The 18,140-nt window shown below is 40.1% G+C and overlaps 1 protein-coding gene across 1 annotated transcript in view; it reads left to right on the forward strand.

Annotated features, from left to right (window-relative positions):
* Positions 1-9,545, forward strand: part of Cep112 (centrosomal protein 112kDa) — a 338,584-nt gene extending 329,039 nt beyond the window's left edge. Inside the window, exons 25-27 of the mRNA XM_013008835.1 lie at positions 5,318-5,419; positions 8,509-8,573; positions 9,390-9,545. Coding sequence (XP_012864289.1) covers positions 5,318-5,419; positions 8,509-8,573; positions 9,390-9,393 — 171 coding nt within the window. The 3' untranslated portion in view covers positions 9,394-9,545. The remainder of the gene's footprint in view (positions 1-5,317; positions 5,420-8,508; positions 8,574-9,389) is intronic.
* The last annotated feature ends 8,595 nt before the right edge of the window (positions 9,546-18,140 follow it).

Below are 18,140 nucleotides of genomic sequence, written 5' to 3' on the forward strand. Positions count from 1 at the left end.
CTGGCATATTGATGTGACCAATTGATAGAGTAGACTTCAAATAACAACACGAAGTATATTTTTGTTTTCCCTTCTATATTTTTAATAAAATAAAACATTTACAAGGTCTACATTTCCCATTGCTTTAAAGTTTTCTCTCTAGGAAGTCTCTGGGTTCAAATCTACACAGTCTATACATTTATTGTGTCTAATTTATGCAAATTGTATCTGTCTGATATACTTGAATGCAACAAGAAATTCAGTTAGAATTGCTCTCAATCTTCATAGTCCATCCTAAAAATTAAGGAAATATCACCCGTACCATGCCTGACTCCCAGGGCAGGCCCTGTTGCCTTAGGCAGAACACAGCTATTTTTGTTCACATGTTTGCCATGTTATAAAACACCCCCCACTCAGCTTCTAGGAGGCTAATTACATTACAGAAATGTCATTCCTTGTTATGGTGTCCTGGTTTTCTAATTTGACTTTGCTAAAGGAAATAGATGAAGGAAAGTAGAGAGGAATATGCATGGTGGGGAAAAAGAAGCAGATATCTGATTTGGTGTGATCTTTTATGAGAGTGGTAGGAGTAAAGAGTGGGATGGAAATATGAGCCGTGATAGTTCTGTCCTTTCCAGACTCTAAGCCAAAGCAGCCTTTTTAAGCTTTGGTAGTTAACAGGTATCACTCATCAATAAAATAGAATGCTACATGTTAAGGAAATTTAATATTAAACTTCAGTAATGAAATAGATTTTTGTGTAAAAGTTTATTTAATCAAAGGCATTATATGTGTTTCAAGCCTACTGCTTAGATTAATTCCATTTCCTCTTGCTTCTCTGTCTGTTATAAGGCTAGATGGTTCTGTAATTGACATGGGGAGTGTGGGGGATTTGGGAAGGCAGGAAGGAGAGTGGTATAAGTAGGTTTGAGATTAGTCTATAGGTACAGGTCATCACCCCCTTATTATCTTCTCTCCAATACATCCCATGTAGTAGGGATTTCATCCACAACCCACTTGCACTGAGGCAGTAGAATAGGTTGTCACGAGACCAAAGATAACACCCAGGGGTGGCATGCAAGGTATGTTCTTTGAAAAATTACTAATAAAGAATTTACCTATGGGAAGGTTTTGAGCAGTACCGGTGTCTACAACACTGATATCCAGGTAGTGACAGGCTGGACCAAGAGTACCTTTCTCTCAGTGTCTGGCCAGTAGAGTTTATTCACAACATCACACTGGATGTCAGGTACATGGTGCCTTCTCCTCTACACATCATGCACTTGTCATCTCCCCCATGCTTCTTTACCACCCCAATTATAACAGGAAGAAGTGCTTTAAAGGTTAGTCTATTGAAGCAGTACATAATTAGCATGACTTGGCTTTGTCCTTGAATGACCAGCATTCCAGAGAATACCTGACAGGAAGCAGGTTCTATTCTAGATAATATTAGGTGCCTCAATTCCCTATACTTGTGAGAGAGAATCACAGGCTCTCCAGTTAGTCCTTATGAAAATGATCCACTTTCGGTGACCCTTGATTTGGCAAGAGCTTTGGGAATAAAAAGGGGCATTTCAGGAGTATGGCAGTTGATACTGATGCTCTGTTTTTCTTAAGGACCATAGAAAGTAGCACAACAGCAGTGGGTCAAGAGTGATATGAAGAAATGGAAGCTGATTCTTTACTTCTCTTTTATCCTTTTGCCATTTGACAAACTTAGATATGTCCTTTTCACTTCTTTGGGGCTTTAAAATGTGTGCTTATTTGAGAAATTTGTGAACACTTAGATCAATAGGTACATTGCATTTGTATAGATTTTTTTTAATTTGCCTTAGTTAAATCCCTAATTAAATTTAAATCCTTATTAAGTTAAAATTTTAAAGCCATGGGAAAGAATATGAACTATTCTGGAAGCAAGTATATTGTTGTTGACACAAAGAAAGAAAGAAAGAAAGAAAGAAAGAAAGAAAGAAAGAAAAAGAGAAAGAAAGAGAAAGAAAGAAAAGAAAGAAAGGAAAGAAAGGGGTAGAAGGAAGATAAGGAAAGAAAGAAAGAAGGAAGGAAGGGAAGGAGGGAGGGAGGGACAGAAAGAGGGGACAGGAGGAAAAGAGGAAAGAAGAGACCACTGACTGGCTAGAGTCCTGGAAGGGCAGTAGTTGCACATCCTGTTCCCTCTGGTGCTGTGGGGAAACTTTAGGGGATGGTAGATGAGGCTGTTCTCATCAGTTGCGTTGATGACATTCCTCTTTTTTTGAGGAAGAAGAACCTCCCCAGCATTTGGAAGAACTGAACTGAGAAAGTAGAATTTAGTGGATAAAAATAATCATTTAGAGCCGGGCGCTGGTGGCTCACGCCTGTGATCCTAGGTACTCAAGAGGCTGAGCTCTGAGAATCACGGTTCAAAGCCAGTCCAGGCAGGAAAATCTGCGAGACTCTTATCTCCAATAAACCACTAGAAAACCAGATGTGGCACTGTGGCTCAAGTGGTAAGCACTCGCCTTGAGCTGAAGAGCACAAGAACAACGCCCAAACCCAGAGTTCAAGCCCCACGACCAACAAAAAAATAAAAAATTAATTTAAAGTGCATAGAATATGCTATGCTCAACATAGTAATAGCAAATGGTGTAAGTTTTTCCATAATTTTATTAAAGTAACCAGATTCTGTTTGATATGCTTTTAGAATCAGGATTCAGTCTTAATAATTCAGATAGTATTAATTTCCCTAATTGATGTTTCACTCCTAGGTGATGTAATTTCATATTTTCTAGGGGCTCATTTTAAGTGTGCTCAAACTCACTGAAATCACCTAATGGTAAAGTGGTAGACAAGAAGGAGAAACATATGGGTCCTCGGTGATCATTGGCGATGTAGCATACTGAATTTTAAAAGTGGGATAGTAGTGGTCAAAGAAAACTTTGTCCCTCATAGTTTCCTCCTCTCTACAGCCCAGCCTCCTAGAAGAGAGAAGCATAAGATGTAGGTAAGATGGGAATCAAAATCAAAAGAAACTGGACATCAACCAAGAAGCTTAAATCTTAGCTGAGATCCTCAAAGTCCTTGAAAACTGAGAGAGACTTGCCACCAGAACAAATGAAATTTGGATAAAGGGTATTAAAGTTAACAAAACCAAATCATTGCTTTGACATAACCCTAGTTTACTCTCCTAACCCAATATTCACCAAATAGCAAATATTGGCAACCAATATTTCATTAAAAATGATTCCCCTAAAAACTTTTTGTACAAAATAGGATCTAGAATAGCTCTTAGCTTAATTAAAAGAGAAGAAAAGAATATAAGCAAGAAACAAAGAAAGAACATTTATCAACTGGAAAATTACCCAAGAAACAGGGGCAGGGTTCCAAGTTTTTTTATAGCAAACAGTTGTTCACAGTGTCAGAGCACCTGCAAAGGTTGTGTGTGTGTGTGTGTGTGTGTGTGTGTGAAGATGATATAAGTTAACAGAAAAGATGAACATTTATTTCCAAGAGCTTAGGAAAATAGTAGACAAAAATCAAAACATTACTAATATTGAAATCTCATAGGAGAAAAAATAGAAAATCATATCAGAGAATATCTAAGGAAATATGGATTGAGGCTGTTGTAAAAAACACAGAATGAGCTTAAAATATAAAATAATAAAAAAGTAAAAGTAGGAATAGACAAAATGTGCTAAGAGATTTTCAAAGTCAACTATAGAAAAATGAATATTAGATACAAATTTTTCTTGTAATAGAACACTGCTGTTCAAACATTCTAAAAATGAAAAGATATATATACAATGTCTCAGGAGAAATTATATAGAATAATTAATACCAAAACATTTCCCAAGAATGCTACTAAATTGGAGGGGAAAAAAAGAGCAAATGGACAGCCAAGCAGAGGAGCCATATTCAACATGGAAAAAAGTCTCCAAAGTTTTGAGATTAGAAAAAGAGCATGAATCATTTTTATACCCAGCCATACACTCTTTCAGATATACAGGCAATGGGCAGATCTTCTTAACAGATAAAAATGCAAAAAATAAAGCATACTTGAATCATTTTTTTAAAAGGGCAGGAACTCAAAATTCCAAAGCTATTATCAAGTGGTAGAAAAAAAAAAGCTAATATAATCTATGAACCCTTCATGGATGGTGCCCTAAAGATATGATTTATAAAACATGTGATTTGTTTTACATTTGCTTTTGAGTTGGCTAGCAGATATAACTAGTGGAAATAAGTCCAAAAGAGATGAGAAAAGTCAATAGATATGAGAAACCCATATATTTTATCAGTAAAGCTTTTATATCCATGGGGGAGATTATTTTTATTACTCCCTCTTTGATTTAGATATAAATCACAAAATTATAGCATGTCTTAGAAAAGCACTTTGCTAAAAATTGAAAACATATATTCTAAAACAATTTCCATGGGATTTTAGTAAGCAATTAAATTTGCTGGCTGAACTCAGGCCTTATTTGTGTTCTGAAGGTCTGGGAACAGAAGAGGGGCCCGGTTGGGGATGGGGTGGAGATCTAAGACCAGGATATACTGCCTATTCACCTGAAGATGCTTTGAAACACAACTATGCAGATTCTCCATCATCTATATTTTCATAGCTGTCTGAATTGCAGTGAGCATTCCAGCTACCTACCAGTGCTTTAATCAAACCAAAGATAGGCCACGGGTTGTCCTCAAGTCACTATTTAGTATGGATAGAGTCCATGTCCTAATCAAGAGAAAGCTGCAAGGTTGGCCTAGTAGTGGCCCTCATGAGTGGAGAAGAGAAAATGAGTATCTTACCAGATGCTACAAATTGTGCTAACAAGAATTTTAAAGAAATTAAGTATTATGGGTGTTAGTGGCTCATGCCTATAATCCTGGCTACTCAGGTAACTGAGATTTGAGGATTGAGGTTGAAAGCCAGTCCTGGTGAACAAATACTCAAGATTCTTATCTCCAGTTAACCAAGAGCTATAACTAGAGGCATGACTCAAGTAGTAGAATATCTATCACCCATTAGTGAAAAGGCTGAGCAAGAGCACAAACCCTGAGTTCAAGCCCCAGAAGTAGCACAAAAAAAGAAAGAGAGAAAAAAAGAGAGAGGGATAGGAAGGAAAGAAGGAAGGAAGGAAAAAGAGATGAAAGAGGAAATAAAGTATTTTTACCAGGGTTGTCTGCCCTAAGGTTGTCTGTCACAAGGTAAAGGATGGTGGCTTTTTTCTTCCTCTTACTTCATTTTTATTGTCTGTTTTCTGACAATAAGCGTAGCAAACTTATCTTTTTGATGACTTTAGGATTTTTTTGATTCAAAATAATCATTTCTGGAATTTAAAAAATCATCTTTTTTCCATTTCAGATGACTTACATACGACAAGAATATGAACTGAAACTTAAAGGGCTGATGCCAGTATCTCTCAGGCAAGAACTTGAAGACACCATTTCCTCCCTAAAGTCACAGGTAATTCCTAGAGGCAAGGCATTTCCCAGGACATAGGCAATGTATACATTCTGAGATAAGACTTCAATCAAATGTGATTCTGAATTGTTGACAGAAATCAATAGGGTGTCCTAGCATAACAAACCACCCAACATGAATCAATCTTCCTCTTGTTTTAACTTGGTTTTCTCACAAGCCTCCTTGAAATTAAAGAGTTCAGTCACATTCCATTCCAGCATCACCCTCTGTTCTTGTTACCAGGTCCAAAATCCCACTGCAAACAGCATGTGGCCAGTTCCTCCATGTTCTAGGTTCAGGGGAACAAAAGCAACATTAAATTAGCAGCATTTTTTTCTGATATATTTTCAATGGTTGTTTCTTAGGGATAAGATGGATTTTAAGCACAAGGCAACACGGCAAGGTATTCAAACAGTTGGGTTAAATATTAAAATAAATTGTCCTGCCAAGCACCAGTGGCTTGCACCTTTTATTTTAGGAAACTAAGATCCGAGGGTCGCGGTTCAAAGCTAGCCCAAAAGTCTGTAAGACTCTTAGCTCTAATAAATTACTCAGAAGAAGCTGGAAGTGGCACTGTGTATCAAGTGGTAGAACTAGCCTTGAGCTTCTTAGTACCCAGGCCCTGAGTTCAAGGCACGCACTAGCAAAAAAAAAAAAAAAAAAAGTTGTTTTTAGTATAGCTCATTAAGATACAACGTGAGAGATAAGCTAGCCTTTAGGTAGCAAGACCCTGTCACAAAAATAATGTGAGAGATGCATTTTTAACTGTATATTTCTGTGTTATGTGAATGTTCTATGTGTTGCTGGTATAATGAGGTGGGTTTTTTTTTTCAACTATCACCTTAGAGAGTCCACAAAAGCTCATTTTCAGTACACTGAGAAATTTAAGACATGCCCCTCCTGCAAAGGTTCCCGAGGGAAAGGCTGTCTGTCTTTGCCATGCCAAGATCTGTGCCTGGCACATAGCAGGTGCTCCATCCATTTATTTCCAAATAAAATAAACAATATAATTCTCTAATGTTCCCATTCACATTTTATAATATACAAGATGAAGTGTGAAGTCAATTTTAGCTGTTCTTTTCTATTCCCTGCAAAAAAAAAAAAAATTCTCTTATGTGAAAGCAAGATATTCATTCTATCAACCCTGCTGCTGCTGTCTCTGGTGGCTTCTATAGGCTTGATAGCTAGTAGGAAGTTTCACTCTGTCTACTCCTGCATAGAAAACGTAAGTGTGGGGATGAGACTGTTGACATAAGGGGTTAAGTAGTTTTATTTACATGAAAAGCCCTCCTGCAGGTGCTATTTATCCATTAATTTTATAGGGGCCTCCGTAGGATCAGCCCAGGAAGGGACACCCTCAGAGGAGTTTTTAATTTGGGATGTGGGGAGAAGAAATCCGATACCCACCTGCAGGGCTTCTGTTATCATTCATATCATTTCACTGTAACAAAAGCCACTTCCACCTCCTGAAACTGGGTGTTGACCAAGAGAGAGAGCTCTGCCAGCTGTGTTAGGGCCTCAGCATTGGCAACTGCACGGAGGAGTCACAGGCCATGGAGCAGGGAGCAGTTTGAAAGCACAGGTGCCTGTATTTTGGGGGGGTGGAAGGGAGGAGAATTGCTGGAATTCCTATTACAGTGTTGGGTGGAGGAGGAAATTGAAGCAGAATAATCCTTGCATCTGTCAAAATTATCAATTGTCCGTGGGTCATTTGAACAATTGGACAAAATTCAGTACAGTGTGTGATTACAAATAAGCAAACCACTTTGATAGGCGCCCATTTGGGAAGACTGCTTTGCTCTCCTTCAAGCACGGTTTTTCCTTCTGCCAGCTGTACTCTTGCATAACTATGCTTCAGAATCAGCCGTTGCCATGGTTTCCGTTCAGACCAAAGAGGCAAGAGTAAACAATTCTGAACGGATCAAATGTCACTGACTCTTGGTTACATTAAACCATGGTATAAGTTAACCCTAAACTGTTTATGTTAGGCTGTGTAAGGTGCTTTTTTTTTTTAATTTATGCCTTATAGATGTCTTTAATCATATAGAAATGTATGCTTCAAAATAATCAAATGCTTTATAAAGGTCTAAAAGGCTGGGAAACCCAGTTTCTTGTTTCCCAGCCCCCAAGAAAGAAAGTGTAAGAGTGGTACCTGCCATGAGGCCTGCACATGGCGATGTCTGTTCACCCTTTTTAGTCGCCCTCACAGCCCTGGGGAGGAGCTGCCATTAGCCCCACTTCACAGATGAGGCATCAAAGAGCCAAAGCAACTTTCCAAGAGCTCTAGAGGCCAAGCCAGGAATTGGCTGGACTCCAGGCAAAGTTCAAGCTCTTTCCACTACAAAATACTGTCTCTCCAACCTCAGGGAATACTCAGAATGGATTGGAGTTTCCAGAAAGCAGTCATTTTCTTTTTACTCATTCATTCATTCATTTAAACAGCTAGTGAATAGCAGCTACATGCGCAGCCCATAAAAGAAACTGAGGAAACAAAGGTAAAGATAGCCATTTCTGCCTCAGGAGAGAGAGCTCTTAGGTTTGAAGGAGAAATATGAAAGCATGGAACCATGAGAGCATGAGAAAGAGGCCATTACAGAATACAAGAATACACTGGCCTGGCACAGAGCTACCCAGGCACGAGCAGTGGGAGGAGCAGAGGAGCAGGAAAAGGAAGCGGAGATAACTAGCCAAACATTCCAATGAGAGAAAATTGCCCATGCCCAACAGCAACCGAGTGTGAGTAACACAGTGTGTAAAGTGGCAGTGGGCGAGGACATGAGAGAGAGAAGAGGCCCCAAAGATAGGAAGAGGCCAAATCAAAATGACTCTCTGGTACAGAAAATCATTCTGTAGCCTCTGATGGGTTTTTTTTTTTTTTTTAGTAGGACTAGGATGTGGCCAGGTATTGTTTAAAAACAACAAAAAGAAGAGGGGAAAAAAAAAACGAACACTGCTACTGAACAAATCATCTGAGCTTTATCTAGGGAATTGTCTGGCTTTAAATAAAACCCTACCATTCCATATCATTCCATATGTATAGTATTGACATTTGAGCCACATTCACCTTTTCTCACACCAGGTGTCTTTTCTAGGTTAATTTTCTGCAGAAGAGAGCATCCATCCTTCAGGAGGAACTGACAGCCTATCAAGGGAGAAGGTACGGCCCACAGAGCAGAGGCCTTTCCTAGTAGTTTGTGTTGTTTGTACCCGAGAGTCCCCTGGATTGACATTGAAGTCTTGATGCAAGGGCTAGACACAAAACCAGTTTAGAAAGTAAGACACTTTCTTAGTAAATAGCCTGCCTTTGAGAAGTGACCCACCTCTGTTTATCACAGGGCTTGGTCAGTCCCATCAGATCAAGATGAGAGAATCTGCAGGGAGTGGCAAGAAGAGGCCTCACCTGCGCAGTCAGGCAAGATGTGGTCTTGAAGCCTGGATATACAGGGTGATGGAGACAGCCCTTCCTTTAAGACTGTGAGATGATGCAATTCTTGCTTAATGGCTCACATCTTCAAAGTCCTCTATCCCCTGGGGGTTTGGAGCTGTTCTCCAGACCAGAATAGATCAATGGCTTGATGATGTCAGTGATGTCGAAACACTCACCGAGATCCAGTGCCCCCAGTGTACAGTGCTCAGGAATGCCTGAGACCTTTTTAATCAAAGGTTCCCAGTGACACCACCGACATGGATGATATTTACCTGCTCCAGTTCAAACAACCTTAACTTTGAATGCAATGAGAGATTGAACCACTTACTTGGCACTGAATTAAAAGGAACTGGCTTGTAAATCATTCACTTTTCAAAGGATGCTGTTTGCCTGTTACAGATAAGATATGATCTCTTCTAGGCATAAATGATGAAAGTTTAATATCAAATATCGTTTTAAACCCCTAACTCCTTCAGATTGGTACACATGTTATAATTGACTGACCTATTTAATCCAAAAGTCCTAACTGAGGATTTTGGTTTGCAGATAACTGCATGGAAAAGCATGATGGATGCAGTTACCCAGACTGAGCCGGGGACTTCTCCCAACAGGTTTGAAGATTTGGAGATTGTAAGGAAAGCTGTGAAATCGGTGGCATTTAATACTGAAGTGTACTTTAAGATCATAAAAGCACATGTCATCCACACTAGTGGGATGGTTTCATTTGTGTCTGCCCAAGTTATTTGTTCAGCATCCCTTTATTTCCGATTTCCATATTTGTGTACACTGAGTGTGTGTCGAGAATTAGTTGTATTGGGAAGACAAGTGATTTTTTTATTATATGCCTTGTTATTGCTTTGAGTCGTTTTTATCAGTTAGGTATGATCAAAATCACGTTTGTAGTATCATATCAGAATTTTTAACCTGTTTGTTTCCATGTTTCTGTTCATCTATTATTAAAATATCATTTTGTACTTAGCAGTTTACTTTCTACTTTTTAACACATCTCATTTGTTAAAATAAATGTGACATATATAGGTGGTAATTTTTCCTATCAGACTTGGGAGGGAAATGCCTTGTGTTATATCAAAGAGCAAATCCATAATTAATGCATGAAATTGGTGCTTAGAATGAATTCACTGAGTTATCTTATCTGTGTTATATTGGTCTTCAGTCTGGTTCTGGAATACCAGAGACAGCATAGTGTTGGAGTTTTATGCAGGTAGCTCTGGATTGACTGTTACTTTTTCCCTCACTCCATCTTTCTCTCTCTGGTACTTTTTATTGGCTTATATTTAATTGAATGTAATAAGGGGTTTCATCATGATCCTGTTACTTCCTTAAACTCCCTTTTTATGGTTCTTGTTTTATCGGTTGGCTGTCTTTAAGAAATCCCAACAGTACAGGGTCAGTCACAGCATATGCTTCCTACATCCAGTTTGCTGTGCACACCTTCTCATTTAGAAAACATGGTGGTGTTCCTACGAGTGGATGTTTAAAGTCTGAGTCTTTCTTCCCACTGAATGCCGATAAGCAGCTCTATTCTAATGTGCCAACCCTGATTTGCCAAAGAGATTTTGAATTACCATTGATGGATGCTCCAAATTCTCATGAATAGTCATGATGCCTGCCGTGCACCTCTGAGGCACTAAAAATCTGGCTCTAGCTGGGCGCCAGTAGCTCATACCTGTAATCCTAGCTACTCAGGAGATCTGAGGATCTGGGTTCAAAGCCAGATCCATCAGAAAAGTCTGTGAGACTCATATCCAATAAACTATAATTTTTAAATGCCATTACTGGAGCTGTGGTTCAAGTGGTAGAGTGCTAGCCTTCAGCAAGAAGAAACCCAGGGACAGCACCCAGGCCCTGAAATCAAGACCTAAGGCAGGCACAAAAAAAAAAAAATCTGGCTCTACTCATCTGGTTTATTATAGAAGGAGGACAAAAAGGTTGTTTACACTTTTTTTTGAAGTCTTTTTTTTTCTCTTTTCCACACCTAAACTCATCTTTTGTTTGCTGCTCAAGGATTAATACTCTTTTTTTCTTTTTTTTTTTCTCTTTTCCACACCTAAACTCATCTTTTGTTTGCTGCTCAAGGATTAATACTCTTTTTTTTGGAAGTAACACATTTCATGGCTACTTCCAAAGCCAGGCCCAGGCCAGAGGCAGCTGTGTGGCGGCCATCTGTGGGAGGCTGGTATCTTGCAGTAAATCATCTCTGTGGGGTCACCACACTCCCCTGACACCTCTTCCAAGAACAGAAGTTTCTGTCCTGTAGAAGATCAGATTCATCTGGCACATATGCAGTGCATTATTACAGTGGATTCAAGAATATTCAGGAAAAAGCAAAATTACAGTATGTGCCACTGAAACCACCTCTCAGTGAGGACAGTTGGAGCTGAGGCTGTGACTTAGTACTTGGGAAGAAAGATTAAGGCTGCATGATGAATTTAAAGTACTTGTGTACAGACCATGAAAAGCAGGCCATGGCTTGGCAGATTTCATTAGTAAGGTTACTAGCTGCTGGAAGTGAAAATACTTTGTGAATTGTATGTTGGAATTGGTAACTCCCACTCAGGAATATTTGTTTTCCATGAGTAAATATCAGTAGGTGTTTTGGAAATTTGCCTGCTATTCTTTCTTTTCCTTATTTCAAGGGTTATGAAATTACAAACACTGGTGAACCTTTGACATTGCCCAGATCCTGTTCCAGCCTTTCTTGCAGCCCGTCGTGTATGTCTGAGAATAAAGCAAATGAAGCTTTGAGTCAGGTTGATTGGATGTGATGCGAATGTATGGTTCATGCTTGTGTTTTCGTGAATGTTCTCTGATAAAGGAAGAAAGAGAAAAATGGCATCTGGCATGTTTGAAATTCCTTACTGAGTTGAACACTGAGTATATAAATGGCTACTGGGAGTGAAAGCAAATGCTTGTGAAATAAATTATGAACACTGTGCCTTATTATAAAATCATCTAAGATTTCATCCTTTCTTTTATCTGGTGGAAGATCAATTGTTCATCACAAGTATCTAGTTTAGTTCCATCTCCAGGTATTATTGTTGGCTGGTGCACCTGTGTATCCACCCGTGCTTTTGGTATTTCAGCACACAACTGTCAACAGGTTGCAGCTGATAAAGCATTTGGAACGTGTGGAGTCGAAGGAAAGCTCTGGGACTATAGAGTGGTTGTTGGGTGATAGTGTCTGGTGTCTCTCCAGAGGTCAGGAAAGGAAAGTGTTCCCAGGGAAGAAGCTCTTTAGTCAACTGCAATAGCGCTAGCATTGATTCATTCCACCATTTCTGCAGTGATGCCCCCAAGGAGAGGAGGGCCTGACAGCTGACTCTGCAGCCTCCTCACTCAAAATTGAACCCTACAGTGGGTAGCCATCTAGGAACACATTGGAGACAAAGGATGTCTTGGGTACAGGGGACAGAGTATGAACAGGCTTGCATTATAGATAGTACAAAAGAGCCAACTGTGGCTCGAGGGAAATAGCTCAGATGCAAACCTGATCCTGTAATGTCTCATATGAACAGTGATTTCTTCAGAAATGGGTGTGTGCTTACACTGGTGAGAAACCTCATTAAAGAAGCTGGAGAGGAAAGTGCAGAAAGGAGTAACTATGGGTTTGAATTAACAATTAACAGCTCCTTCATTGAAGTGCATCACCAGCCAGAGAAGGCAGTGGGCATGTGAGATTTCTGTCTACCAGTAAAAAGGAAAGGTAAAACATCAAAAATGGTGGGAGAAAAGTTTCAGAACACAAGGTCATTTTAATTCATAGTTTCCTAAAAAGAACCATCTCTTCTGAGCTTTCATATTTTGTTCAGAAAGGTCGTCTCTTTTAAGCCTTGTCATTAAAGACAGTTTGCTCTTTAAAGTGAATTATCAAAGGGTATAGAAATTGCAAGTTACTGAAACTAAAATGCATGATCAATTTTAAGTCTGCTAACTAAAGCCTACTTAAATTTGGATGTGCTTTTGTCCTGGCAGCCCCTTTGATAAAACCAGGGAAAGCTACATGGTTGGCCAATTCAAAGTAGGGAAAGAAGATAATTAGATAAAACTTTTTCAACTATGGAAGTAGGTCTTAGCTTTGGAACCTTGATTAGGAAGCTGTGGCAAGTGTAATGGTATGTGAAGAGTAAAAATTGAATACCCCAGATTTTTACTTAGTTAGTATTAAATGTCTTTACTATATTATTTTAAAAACAGAATCAATCTTCAGATCATATTAACTTGTCATATAGAGGAAGGAATGAAATTTGTAGCTATACTAAAGAAACCTTAAAATCTGGATCCCTCCCAAATACCTTATTCAGTTGGGTATTTGTTCATCCAAACATTTCAGTTTTAAGCAAGGTTTTCCATCTGGCAAGTGTTTTAAAATAAAAGACCCTAGATGTTGTTCTGGATTCTTCCACTTTGAGAACCAAAGCTTAGTCTAAACTTGAGGTGAGTAAAGAGTCTACGTTTTGTGGGGGAATTAGCCACTTAAGAAGGATCTCATGGAAAATAGCTTGTTGAACACAAGACTATCATAGAACACAAGGAAGACTGCGTTGGCTATATTTAATTAGCTAAAATGTGGTTTGTGAATAAAGCCATCCTGTCCATACCAATGGGCCTAGAAACTCCTGTATTCTGTTAAAGACTCTCTGCAGAGTTAAGGGTAGAGGTCAAAACCCAGCAAAACCAAGTAACTGCCCATTTTGAATCTTATTTAGCAGATTTTAACCTAGAATTTCCTAAAATGATGGATTTTTTTTTAGCCTGGGACCCATGTATTTTATTATAGGTTTCTGTGAAATAATTGATACAGAGAAGCCTCAACCTAATTACTAAAAAGTTCCTTCCTATTCAAAATTTCTGTTGATCTGTGTTGCTTTTCTACATTCATTGATTAGCCATCAAGTTGGGAGTTTAGAAATACCTCTTAGGAAGCCCTGAATTAGGAAAATTCCATAAGCCTGTGTCTTCCTCTGTGATACTTTCAAAAGATGATAACAACCATAGTTTAATGTTTGTTTTCCAACTTTTCTCTGTCCAGGACTTGGTAGGCAGCACCACTTATTGTAATTATCTTAGTGAATGTGTTAACATAGATATCTGCCAAAACGCATACCCGAGCTTGAGATGGCTTTCCCTTCTTTCATGGGACTGTCCGGCACGTGGAAGGATGTGGACTTGATGAGCCTAAGAGGAAGTTTCCAGAACCACAAAACACTTAAAAACTACTCAGCTAAGTAGAGCATAATCATCTAGATAAACAAATGAATCAGCCTTCTAATTGCCCATTAGCTTTCTCGGCACCGCAGTGGAGTTATCTCTGTTTCTGCCTCAGCCCATCTCCTGTATCTCTCCTCTCAGCCTGAGATGGGTGGGGGATGTAAATATGTTAACTGAGGCAAGTGCCAAGTGCCAGGAGTGCCGCTGCCTCTCTGCTCTGCCTCTCCCCTCACTGTCCCCCCCTTCCCCACCCTGTTACTGAGCACCCTGGATCACTGGACAGTTCTTGATGGTTGACCTAACCTTAGTGATCAGCAAGGGTTTTGAAAACATCGAAAATTGACTAGAGTTCATCTCCATTCAGCAGGCAGAGCCCAAGAGTTTGAGGGTGAACGAACAATAGGAAAAACAGCATTTCCTTAGGAAAAGAAAAGCATCTTAACAGGAGGATAGTCAGTCCTGAGAACCTTGCACTTTTTAAAGTCATATGTTGACAGGCTTAGACTGCTCAGAACTGAGTTTTGCTTTGATGACTTTTGCCCAGTGTAAGGTACCAAGACTGTTGTTTGCCTGCCATCAACCCTGATGTTGCTCCTCAAGTTCTGTGTAAATTCTGGTCCTGGTCCAGTTTCCCTTGAACACTTCGGTGTTTCCCAGCAAGTGTGGTGTCACAATCCTGTGGGAAATCCTCTTCAGAACTGATGATTTGGCCCATCGCATATCATTGTGTCTGTAATGAAAATATTTATCCAAGCCGGCCACAGCGGTGACTGTGTGAAGCTGGCGGTGCTGCCTCGTCATGTCTGCACCTGCTCCTTCACAGTTAAGGATCTGGTGGCAGTTTGCTGCCTAGAGTGGCATTTCCTACAGGGTCCGGGAACCTGTCTTCCACGGAGTTCCCACTGTGTTATCTGATTTTCTTCAGTATTTTCATTTATCAGAGGCACATGAATTTGGAAGCAGCTGATCAACTAACTGGGTTTTGTAGTAAAGTTTCCTTTTAAAATGCCTCCTATAATCTTATTGGGGGAGAAAGAGAAAGAGAAGACAGAATACTAAGTACATATATATATATAATATTATATTATATTCAAAAGCAAATTTTCTGATAGGAGAGAAAGATTAATTCTTCCCATCTCCTCCTGACATTGTAATTTCTGATCTCCCTGTGATAACACCTCTGATATACAAGAAACAAACTGTAGATTGCGTTTAAGTCCTCAGAACTTAAATATTCTGCATACTTTAGCCAAATGCATAATCTGTTTCAAGGACTAAGTCCCAGCCTAGGAGATATTCAAGGATAAACAAGACCTTGCACAAACTGGCCCCTGCCCCCCAAGAGCTTGCGATTCACAACAAAACATACACAGAAAAGAAAATCAAACCCAAAATTCAAAGAGTTGTATCTTAAGAGAAATGCCAAATACCATAAGAATTGCAAGAAAAAGTCATATCTGAAATGAACCCTCAGAGGAGGTGGTGACACCAGGCTGGAGTTTGAGACAGGAGCAGGATTTCAACTGGTAGAAGTGTGAGGATGGCCCTGAACATGCAGCCGCTGCCCTGGTTGTGGTTCCTATCAGCTAGGTTAGTTCAAATGGTCCAAGTTACACTTGGTAGGAGAAAAGCTGAATGGCACCGATGATTTAAAAGGCATGTGAAAAGTCAGATTATAGAAGACAGAGAGCCTTCACAGAGGGACTATGGCCTGGGCAAGACACAGGTCTCTGAAGACCCTGGAGAGTCAGATGAACCTAGAGCTGGGCCGGTTACTTTGCTTCCTAAGTCTGTATTTCCTCATGTTAGAAAATGGAGGAATTCATGGCATGGTAATAGAGATTAAATAAGCCAAGCATGGTGGTGCACACCTTAAAATCCCAGTCTGAGGCAGGAGAACCCCAAGTTTCAGGCCAGGCTAGACTACATAGCAAGACCCTATCTAAAAAAAGGGAGAAAAATGGGAGGATACATTTTGGACATCAATATATAATACCCTTTCAGTAAATGAAGACTATATTTTATGACAATCCTCCATTTCATAAGAATATTACTTAAACTTAGGTAGCTGAAGCAAAGAGAAGTTTGGAAATTTGCCCAAGGCCACATAGCCAATATCTGGTGAAAGCAGAAAATAGAACGGCTCTGTCCTTAAACCACTGATATTTGTTCTTTCTGTTACAATGCATTGCCTCTGTGGTTGGGAGAAGCTTAGAGTTCTAATGGGATGACACTATCAGAACTGCCTGGAGAAAATCTGTGTGGCATAGATGATGTTCTGTGCCATCTGAGTGTGTGTGTGGTTGCAGCAAGAGGCAGGCAAGAGTAGGGACAAGAGGCTGCAGGCAGAGAAAAACTTGGGAAATGTGTGCAGTATTCCCATGAATTGGTCCAAGTCCATAGTGAGAGAAGTGTTTCTCAGTGAACAGGAAGTAGGTCAAAGACTCAGTAGCCACTGTGGCACCTGAATAGATGAGGTGATTGTGAAAGAGAAGGAAACATGTGGGCCAAGGTTTCTAGCCTAAAAGCTGTGTGACGCAGATGTGAACAGGGAACAAATGATGTGGTTGGGGGTAGACCTCATGAGCTTCATCAGGTAACTGTAATCTTGGGTCAGGCGCAGAGCTGTGTCAAGCAGGAGCGGATGGGTTAGAGTGGATGTTTGGGAACATCCTGCTTGCCACAGAAAGGAGATGGAGAAAAGAGGTTAAGGTGGGGGCCATTAGGAGGAAATAGTTTTCAAGATCATAGGCTAGTGTAGACCAGTCAGACCCAAGATGCTTCAAAAAAGATAAAGCCCTTTGCATTTGCCCTTGAGGAAGAAGTCAAGCTCTGTGTGTGTGTGTGTGTGTGTGTGTCTGTGTGTGTCTGTGTGTGTGTCTGTGTCTGTGTCTGTGTATTAAATGATGGATACCATCTAAATTCCTGGAGGGTCCAGTGGAGGGTGTGGTGGCTCCCAGACACACACAGATTAGTGGAGATTAGTGGAGACGACAGATCTCCTTCTTTGGATTCTAGATCACTGATTAGCAGGGGGCCAATCATCCACTGGGCACTGGACGCCCAGAACCGTTAGAGCTGGAGCAGGCCCAGCCTTGGGTATGGGTGGTATCCTCGGAAGTTTTTGAGTGTGTAGGGAAATGCTTTTTAGCAGTTCAGTGCTTCCTCCTCCATTCACTCTGCACTCCTGTAACATTTGTAGAGTAGGTCAGTGAACCTGACCTCTTGGCAGAGTAGCCCTCCAGATGAGTCACAATAATAAATTGACCTGCAGTGAGTGAAGTTCCTCTACAAGCACTCAAATAGTTTTGCTTCTGATCCCTATTGATAGGAAATTCTGGAATTATCATTGGTTTCCAGGCCTTTCTTCTTACCAATGATAGCATAACAACTTTAAGTGATATTGGTTAGAAGTTAACTTTGAATTAGTATAGGTGATCACAAAATTATATTCTTTCATGCCTAGTACCACCCCACAAAAACACAGACAGTCCTTAACCCAGGCAAATGATCATGAACACATGTAGAAGTAGAGAAGAATGTGTTAAAAATATAGCAATGAGAGGGCCAGTATTAAATGGGCTTTAGTTATTGAACACCAAAAGATTAAACAATTTTTAACAAGTGAAATTTGATTAAGGATATAGCTCAGTGGTAGAATGCTTTTCTAGCATGGGCAAGGCCCTAGATTTGGTACCCAGCACTACCAAAAAAAGTAGGGGGGAGGGGGAGAGGGAAAGGGAGAGAGAAGGAGGAAGGGAGAGAAGAAAAAAGTGGAAGATGAGGGAAAGGGGAAGGGAAGAAGATGGAGAAAGATAAAAGAAAAACTAAATTCCAGAAATATAGATGAGACTGACTACATAAAATCATTTTGACTCCCTAAATTTCTTGGGGTTTTTTTTGTTTTGTTTTTTGTTTTTTTGGGTCCGGTCGTGGGGCCTGAACTCTGGGCCTGGGCGCTGTCCCTCAGCTCTTCAGCTCAAGGCTAGTGCTCTACCACTTGAGGCACAGCGCCACTTTTGGCTTTTTTCTTTTTGCTTATGTGGTGCTGAGGAATCGAACCCAGGG

This window comes from Dipodomys ordii, unplaced genomic scaffold (genome assembly GCF_000151885.1).
Source record: "Dipodomys ordii isolate 6190 unplaced genomic scaffold, Dord_2.0 Scaffold7, whole genome shotgun sequence".
NCBI classification, from domain to species: domain Eukaryota; kingdom Metazoa; phylum Chordata; class Mammalia; order Rodentia; family Heteromyidae; genus Dipodomys; species Dipodomys ordii.